Source organism: Megalops cyprinoides, chromosome 8 (assembly GCF_013368585.1).
Source record: "Megalops cyprinoides isolate fMegCyp1 chromosome 8, fMegCyp1.pri, whole genome shotgun sequence".
NCBI lineage: Eukaryota > Metazoa > Chordata > Actinopteri > Elopiformes > Megalopidae > Megalops > Megalops cyprinoides.
The window spans coordinates 38709331-38718389 of NC_050590.1; the positions used below are offsets into that span (position 1 = coordinate 38709331).

The following is a 9059-nucleotide window of genomic DNA, read 5'->3' on the forward strand; positions in this document are numbered from 1 at the left end:
CAATTGGACAAATCAGTGATGCATCTAAATCCAGCATCATCTCAAGCATCTCTGCCTGCATACATACTTATAGTGTCAAATTTGAAATATTTAGAAGTGGACATTTTTCCTTCTTTGCATACCATAGCAGTAAAAAATTTCAAGGTATACATAACCGTATAGATGCAGATTTGACTTGCTGGTCTTCCAATATCCTTATAAGCTCGGATATCAGTAATTAAGATGGAAGTACTACCCTGCGTTAATTTCTTCTCCTCCATGATACCTGTCGCCCTCCATTGACTATTGTGACAAACTACAGGCTGTGGTCTCCAAATTTATGTGGAAAGGAAAACATCACATCAAATTCTCAACCATGCAGTGCAGTAAGGAAGCCGGTGGCCTTTCATTGCCAAGCTTTATCATTGGGCATTTGTCTTGCGTCCTCTTACAGTATGGTTTCATCCTAGTGCTGCCGTGTCCTGGTGATCAACTGAAGAACATCTAGCCCTCCCACACAGACTACAAGTTCTGGTACACTAATATACCTTAAAGAGCCAAACTATGCTTGGGCCCAATCATTTCATATTTGTTTTCTGTATGGTACTCTAGGAAAATATTCCCATACTGAACATAAATGGCATACTCATTCTCCAATATTCCATAATTATTCACTTCTCACTGATAATAAATGCTTTTCACTTCCAGAATGGAGTAAGAGAGGTATATAGGCACCTTCAAACACATGTTCTGGGATTGTCCTGATGCAAAGAAGTTTTGGAAGCATGTTTCTTCCACATTAAGTGGCACTGTTGGTATTTCCATACTGCCCCAGACTCTTAATGCTTAATGATGATTCCTTCATTAATGTCTCAGTACAACAGAAATGATTAGTGTTCTCTGTTCTCACTGGTGGAAGAAAAAATGCTTGCTATCCCCTGGCAGCCCCCACATTATCTTGCCTAGACACACTGGATGTACTCATTTCTTGACATATGGAACTGTCAGTGGCTAGAATGCATGGGGCTAGTCTAAAGACTCTTTTAGCCTGGTCCTCTGCAGCCTCTCTAATCTAAGAGCAGCTGTGATTTGCCTGTATGTATTATGTATATTGTTGCCATGTTGTCTCTTGGCTTCTATGCCTAATCTGTAACTAAATTTTGTCATAGGGAGAGTAGAGGGGGGTTGCCACTGGGAGGAGGGGGTGGTGTTGGGTGATGTTACTGTCTATCATGTATTTTGTCAAAATCAATAAAAATAGGTAAAAATCTAGTTCTAGTTATTATTATTATTATTATTAATAATAATAATAATTCTTCATCTAGCTCTAACTGTGTCTAAACTGTTCACTCTACAGACACCAAACAACAGCAAATCAACTGGTTTGTTCACCATTGTGCTTTAATAAATTCATAGTTTTATAGCTTTAATGATATTTTTAAAAAAAATAATAATTTTAGGATTTTAGAACTGCCATTTCTCCCCCATTTCTTCCTCATTTCTGGGTCTATTGGCATAAAATTATACATCAAAATAGAGGAGAACCTGCAGATCTGATTCAGATTCTCACAATGTCTTTGGTGCTGTAACGGTTGAGCAGGAGGGACCCAAATGCAGAGATCATTCAAACACACAGGAGGATTGCAAACAGTTTTTACTGAATGAGCAAGACATTGACACAGGAAGGCACAACATGCAAGCAAGCTCAAGACTGAGCACTGAGCAGGGAACAATACAACAGGTGGGGTTTAAATACACCAAACACTGAAAGACTAATTGCAAATAGATGTGATCAATCAGTCAATGATGCACACACAAGAAAGTCCCTCTGGTGGGGGCTGAGGGAAGCAGCAGGCAACTGGGACAGACTGAGACTGGCTGTCACGAGGACGCCTGCTGGTCATTTCGGGAAGCAGTCTCCGAAACCCTGACAGGTTCAGTGCTGCGATGAAGGGTTTTTGAGATATGAGCCTTTGTTTGGTCTTTGGTATCGCCTCACTCTAAGGCCAGGTTCACACTACACGATTTTAGCCATGATTTTCCACTTGTCGACAGTTTTTGGAGATTGCCAAGAAAAGCCCCAGATCAGAGGCAAATCGGCATTCGCCCGGGGCTCGTAAATCGGCTCTCGATCGCTATGTGTGAATTATTCACCATCCGAGAGACTTGCCGATGCCTCATAGATGCCCGAAAGATATCTAGCTGGCTAAATATCTGGACCTGTCTGGGAGTCCAAATTCTGTAGTGTGAAAAGTGTTGTTACCCGGTTGTGACTGGCAGTGAGTGCGGTGACGAGCTACAGCCAATGACAGCGCAAGACACGAGGTGAGGGGAAACTCGGGGGAGGAGTTGTAAAACATCAACAAGCATGGCTACAACAAAAGTTCGTGGGCAATCTGCTTGGACCCAACAAATGGGGGAAAATTTGGTTGAACTTTGGCAGGAGCACCAATGCAGGCTAAGACCAATATTTATTTTGGGGTCAAGGTTACTAATAACTAGGTTACTAGGTAACTAGTTTATTTGGAGATATTTGTTCTTGAGATTGTTTGTGGTGCTAATGTACCATCAGGCAAGGGTATATTCCTAATGACTCCATGTTAGAGCTGTAGTCCTCATTGCTTCCATATCCAGATATTTGACTATTCTTGCTAAAATTTTAATCCTTGAATTTATCTTTCCAAAAACTGTTGCTGTGCATCCACCTGTTACGTGCTGGTATAACTCACATTCTAAGTGCTGAAACAAATTTCCTTTACTGTTATTTCATTAAACTTGACAGAGACATTAGCTGAGTTATTGACTGTTTGCCTGGAACCAGATACAATACATTCTGTCCTGTCTAAATGCAGTGATAATCTGTTAACAGTTAACCACTTGGTAACATTAGTAAGTAGTAAGTTCAGTACTCAATGTCTGTTCAGCATGTTCTCTATTCTTATGTGATCATTGCAGGGAAAGGTTGTGAGTGTGAGTGATGATGAGATTGGTAAACAGGCTGATAAGATTGGTAAACAGAACAAATAGGTGTCAGTGTAATAGGATTGTCTAAAACCTGACTGTAGATCATGTTAAATGTTACAGTCATCAATGCATTGTAAAATCTGCTCACGTAGTTCTCTCTAAAACCTTTGAAAAAACATTCAAAATTGACATGTATCCTCCTTGCTTCTTTTCTCATAAAGTGAAATGACTAAAGCATGCTTTAGCTCCTGTTCCACCTTTCCCTGTTGTATAAACAGACTGATTTTGCGTGTGATGTACCCTACAATAGGATCTACAAAATCACTTAATCTAAAGGGTATGTTATATCTATCCTTGTAGCTTTCTGATTGTTAAGCATCTCTGCAAGCATTGGTGCACAAAACCTGTGTAAATGGAACTGGCTTCTGACTGAAAATCATCAGGAGCTCTTCATCCACTTTGCTCTCCAACTTGTCATTGTGGAAATCCACCACCCCAGTTAACTGGCTTTCCTCTGGCTCCACCAGGGATTCAGGACCTGCATCCTCTACACCATCCTTCTAAGCTCTGCATTGGATGATTAAATGACTGGCCTCTCTGCTGCCAAGGGACACCTGATGCCAGTGAGGGTGGGCTAACTGGCACCATGATGGCACAATGCTCAGATGGGAACTCTAGATTACTTCATTTATTTTTGATTTACTTTGGAAGACCTCATGATATCAATGAGGGTGTGATATAAATGCTGACTTATGCAACATGCAGAATGAACATAGCCATTTCAAATGTCAATGTTGTTGCTAATCCATCTAGTTTTGGAACTGCCACCATTGGTCATGGAGTTTCTTTTCTCTGGGTTCTCTCAACTTGCCATTTGACCATTGCAGGTCACTGGTGGGGGTGGACAGGCTGAGTGGGTGCCTGCAGGCTAGGTAGAGTACAGGGAGGGATGAGCCATGTAGCAGAGATACCCATTGCAGTGTTTATTTCACCAGCCTGTTACACGTTGACGTCCTGCCCTGTTTAGGCCTGACAAAGTGGCAGTGTTGTACACACATTTTTCATATGTTTTAAACCCACGTAGAGACAGACAGGGAAGAGAGAATTCCAATGGATGTGTTGGTGATGAGAGGGAGGGAGAAGAAGATGAAAATGGAAGAAAACTCTGCTTTTAATTAATCTGTGTAGTATTGTACAAAAACCAGAGAGCGCTGCATCTGTTGAGTTTCAGTTCTGTTTTTGAAGCTAATCGGTCTGGAGACACATTTTCTCAATTTATGTTGAGTTTAAAAATAATTTAATAATCTTTTTCTTTAATTCTTTTTTCTGTAATCAAAAATTGGACTACATGTCACCTGCACAATTAAATATTGACTGCTGATTACAGTGTATGTGGTCGTTTCATATTTGCTTGTTTGTGCTTTATTTAGACATTTATATTGGTAACATAATCAAATTATGTTGGTTTAAAGTTAACCAAATTACCTCTACTCACTAAACCAATTCCCAGGTTTAGGTTTGTGAAATACATTTGGATATTGAATCGACTTTCATGTCTCAACGAATCACAATTGAATATTGCCTGCCTTAGATATTGATTCTCTAGTTCTCCCTGACTGATGCTCTCAACTTGGCCATATACATGCACAAATATGGCGTCAGTGGCAAACAAAAACTTTAATTACATTTCAACATTTCTACGTCGGTGGTGACGCGAGCAAACACTGAATGTGTGACACAGTCCAGAATCTCCGGCAACGTGAAACTTTCCAAGGTTTAGCCAAGACAGTTTGCCTACACTGTGCCATGTGACCACTGTACGTAATGGATTACGCCACGTCATCCTTCATTGGTTTAACAGAGATTGGCTGGCTGAAAAAAGGAAGTATATTTCAGAAGACGTCGCACGTTGTAAACAGTGTAGAAAAAAAAACACCTTTTGTCGGGCCGTTTGGCTCCCCGAAAATGGAATCTGAAGAGGGAACGACGGAAATAACAACAAAGATGACCGTGGAAAACCAGGATCTAGGTTTCCTACAGCAGTCGGGTAAGTATCAGCTAAACCAAGAGCGCCAATCCTTGGTGGAATGTTGCTCACTAGGTAGCTATCTCTACATAATTTAGGCCTGCGTTTGTAACAAGCCGGAACCGTAAAGTAAGATAGGTAGTTATCGTATTTAGGTGTTCTTGTGTAGTTATTTTTGTTAAGCAATGCTGTTCTTGGTTGTTAGTGAAGTAATTACCTAGCTTTAGAGAAATAAGAGACTATTCCCTTTTTTACTGCTCAGCTAAATTGCTGCTATGCAGTTGATTTAGAGGAGGTTAAGAAATTTAATGACATCAGGCTGTTTTGTCCAGCTAGGCTCGTCTTTTTCCCCGTTAAAATAACTAGATTATGATGAGTGCATTGAACTTGATTAATTACCGTTTAGCTCAGTAAGACAGCAGACTTGGATGTATATTGAATGCAGACTCAGTAAAACTAAGACCTGAACACTACTAAAGCTGACGCATCAAATAAGGGGCAACTGCCTAGATTCACTTTCCTAACTGGATGGATGTAAGTATCAATCCAATCATCAAGGGTTTTTAGCCCATTCACAAAATATGCAGGTCATTGTATTACTGCAGCCCCAATGGCGACCTCATGTGCTCGATAAAAGCCTGAGTTACGCTATACATGGCTGTTCTGGAGCCATATCACCCTGTAAGTCTCACCTGCTTAATGGCTGAAGCTAAGCAGGGTAAAGTGAAGGTTAAAAATGAAGTCATTGTAGTCTCCCATCTTGGCATCCTGAAAAATGTCATTTATCATTTTTAGAATGACATCATGATTTACACACGTTAAGACTGAAAAACCTTACACTCTTGTTTATCACAGAATGAAACACATTTTGATCATGTGCTGTCTCTGTGTTGACAGTTGGAGTGTTTATGGCTGAATATGGCTGGTACCTGCTGTTCCTGTGTGTGGGTGTGTACCTGTTAATCCAGCACGTGAGCAAGCGGAGAACCAGTCCAGAGATGGGGGGCTCCACCCATGTAACTGCTGAAGGTCAGAATTGCACTCACCATTGCATTTTGCTTTTTTAGTTTTGGTGCTAGTGAAAAGCACTTCAATACCAGAGAAATTTTCCAGTCACCTTTGCATAGGAGAAGACCACCATTGTGGAATGATAACCAATAATTGTACAGTGCACTCATACGTTTCATCCTCATCATAATATCTGTCAGGCTGAAATTTGTAACTACCAACAGTGTGCAGTAGCAATGTCTTTATGACACTGAGCATACACCATCCATACAAAGGAAAAGAGAGACACTGTAGACTGTAATAGGAGTCTTGGTTTATCCTGCTGCATCTACACTAGATCCTGTATCGGTGGTGAGACGGCAGGAGGCACTAGAAGCATCCCGGCGGAGATTGCAGGAGGAGCTGAACGCCAAAGCAGCTCAATTCAAGGAGAGGCAACAAGCAGTAAGAATCCAGCTCAAGTCCATTGGTCTGGGACCGGGGGTAGAGCAAACAAATGAACCCATCCCCTTTGGGACCACAGAAGCTGTAGGTTTCACTGTACGCAGAGGTTCAGTTGTGTAACCTGTGGAAATGTGGAACCCCAGCATGCCTTTGTGTTGCAGCTGGAGGAGGAGAAAAGGAGACAGAAGATTGAGATGTGGGAGAGCATGAAGGAGGGAAAGAGCTACAAGGGGAATGCAAAGATAGCACATGTAAGATCTGCTCGAATGTTTTATGTTTTGCAATGGCCTAGTTGTTTTCAGCCTGACAGTACTTTCATATGTTTAATGTAGCAGAATACAGAAGAAGCCAGCTCATCGGCTGTGCTGAAACCCAGGACTGATAAGAAGCCTCTTAGAAACAGTGGTGAGTACTACGAGGTCTTCTGTGTGCACTGTACATGCGGATCCTTATGCACCATAGATTCAAATATTTAAAAGCTGAAGAGGGGAAAACTACCAATCATATGACATATGCCTAACAGTCCCCACTGCTGAGAACAATGTCTATTGAAGATATTGAAGTCTATTGAAGATATTTAAACACTATTTTGGACAACATTTAGGGAATAATTCAGTGAATTGTTTTGGTAGGCTAGCTGAAAGCAGTTGAATGGTTCAGAAATTTTCAGTGATTGAAAATGTATTGAGTTTAAACTTTAGTCACAAGGTTGTGTTCATGGGAAGCCTTTTGTCTTGTCTGCACCAGTAGGAGGTTGCAAAGTGCTGCAATAGGGTCTTGCAGGGAAAAGTTTAGGTGGGCTGGTATCTGCTATGTGATTATTTGCTCTATACCGCATTCCCACCTGGTTTGACTGTGTTAGAACAGCCACTCAAAGAACACACAACATCTGCGCCTGTGATATCTGCTTTTTCAGGCGTTAGTATTTGCATGTGCAGGCATTGTGATCGTTAATGCAAATGTTGTGGTGTGTTTTCAGGGTTCAATCCCCTGACAGGAGAAGGGGGAGGTACCTGTGCATGGCGACCAGGCAGAAGAGGGCCCTCGGCTGGTGGATGAGGTTAAAGATGGTCAGAGTGACAGTGCTGCAGTGACCTCTGACACTGTCTCAAGAGCACACACAGACCAACTGAGCATTGCTGCCAGCTCTAGTGATGTTACGAAACATGCTCTTCTAATTAAAATGGGTTTAATCATTGTATACACTGTTTGGATGCATAAACTGATACTACTTAAAAGCTTGACCCTTTGTTCTATAATTACATCTCTCAATGAATTTGAACCTTTGAAAAGCATAATTCAGCACTTTGTAAGAAATGTTATACTGCTTATACTGGAGCAAATTATAATCAATTCATAGTCAGTGTTTAATATTTGAATACTGATGGTACCCATTTTTGATTATTGTTGTGTAGTAGCATTCTCATGTAGGGAAGGGTGATACCTGTCCTCATTTTGAAGTCTTAGAACTAAGATATTGACATCCTAGCTCTGCTGGGTGTATGAGCTTGGCAGCTTCTAATGAAGCCACACCCAGAAAGGGCAGATGTGCCAGTGGGCGTGGCTGATGAGTTTCATAGGCAGTGTGTGTGTTCTATTTTTTGTTTAAATTTTGTAGTTAAAAGTACAATACGTCTTCATGTGTGTCTGTAGATGAAAGCCAGATGGCTACCGCAATGTGCCATATCCCTATAATTGGTGTGTATACTCTGTAACAGCCTGAAGATTGAGTGTGTCTTATGTAGTGAAAAATGCAAATCCCTCCTAGAGGAGTCTTTCTGAATAAAATTGTGGGGAAAGTACTCATTTTACTCTCATCCAGAAGTCTTGGTAATGGGTGGAAATGACAAGGCTATAATCAAATTTAATGCTTTTAAAATGTATTTATCATAATAAAAAGCCAACATGGTATGTTGTCCTCTTTATTGTGCTCATTTTTGAAAACATATTTTAATGCTTGGAGCACTTGGCTGTGGTATTCAGTTTAAAAGTGAATTTATGTTATTCTTATTCAGCTGTTCTGGCTTTAAATTTTGCTTATTGTATACCCGGTTACGGAAGCATTAGCTATAGCCCTCTTTCTGCAGCACATCTTTAGTTAGTGACAAAAATTGCATAAGCTGCATTTATCTTGTGTACTTATGTGATAATAAAAACTTGTGTAGGTCGTGAACAAACAAATGTTTTTGAACTAATCTGTTCAATGTACTATGTGTACTGGTTCACTATTCTAAAAGATTCTTTCAGTCAGGCATCCTCCAGGCAACCATATCAGCCTATAGAAATCTGAAAAACAAAAAATGACCATGAGTGGAGGAAAAGCTGCACTGAGACAGGCTGCTGTCCAGGCAGTGTGTCAGAACTAGTGGAGTTATTGAATGTAAATGCCCCCAATCACTGAAGGAATCACTACACAGTACAATGAATCCCGTTCATAAGAACATAAGAACATATGATGATGAGAACAGGCCATTAGGCCCAACTAAGCTCGCCATTTCTTAATTAAAGAGTATCCAAAACTGCATCAAGTCTAGTCTTGAACACAGCAAGGGTATCTGCCTCAACTACATGACCTGGCAACCTATTCCATGTATTGATAACTCTTTGTGTAAAATAATATTTCCTTATATTAGTACGG

General features: G+C 40.7%; 1 protein-coding gene across 2 annotated transcripts; it reads left to right on the forward strand.

Moving 5' to 3' along the window:
• The first annotated feature begins 4838 nt into the window (after positions 1–4838).
• Positions 4839–8529, forward strand: selenos (selenoprotein S). 2 transcript variants are annotated; one of them, XM_036535369.1, is made up of 6 exons: positions 4839–4990; positions 5867–5998; positions 6315–6421; positions 6583–6672; positions 6757–6826; positions 7401–8529. In XM_036535369.1, the coding sequence occupies exons 1-6, from the start codon at positions 4909–4911 to the stop codon at positions 7478–7480; spliced, it is 561 nt and encodes a 186-aa protein (XP_036391262.1). In that variant the 5' UTR covers positions 4839–4908; the 3' UTR covers positions 7481–8529. The 2 variants fall into 2 exon arrangements, with proteins under 2 accessions (XP_036391262.1, XP_036391261.1); XM_036535368.1 differs by having other exon boundaries at positions 6754–6826; positions 7401–8528.
• The last annotated feature ends 530 nt before the right edge of the window (positions 8530–9059 follow it).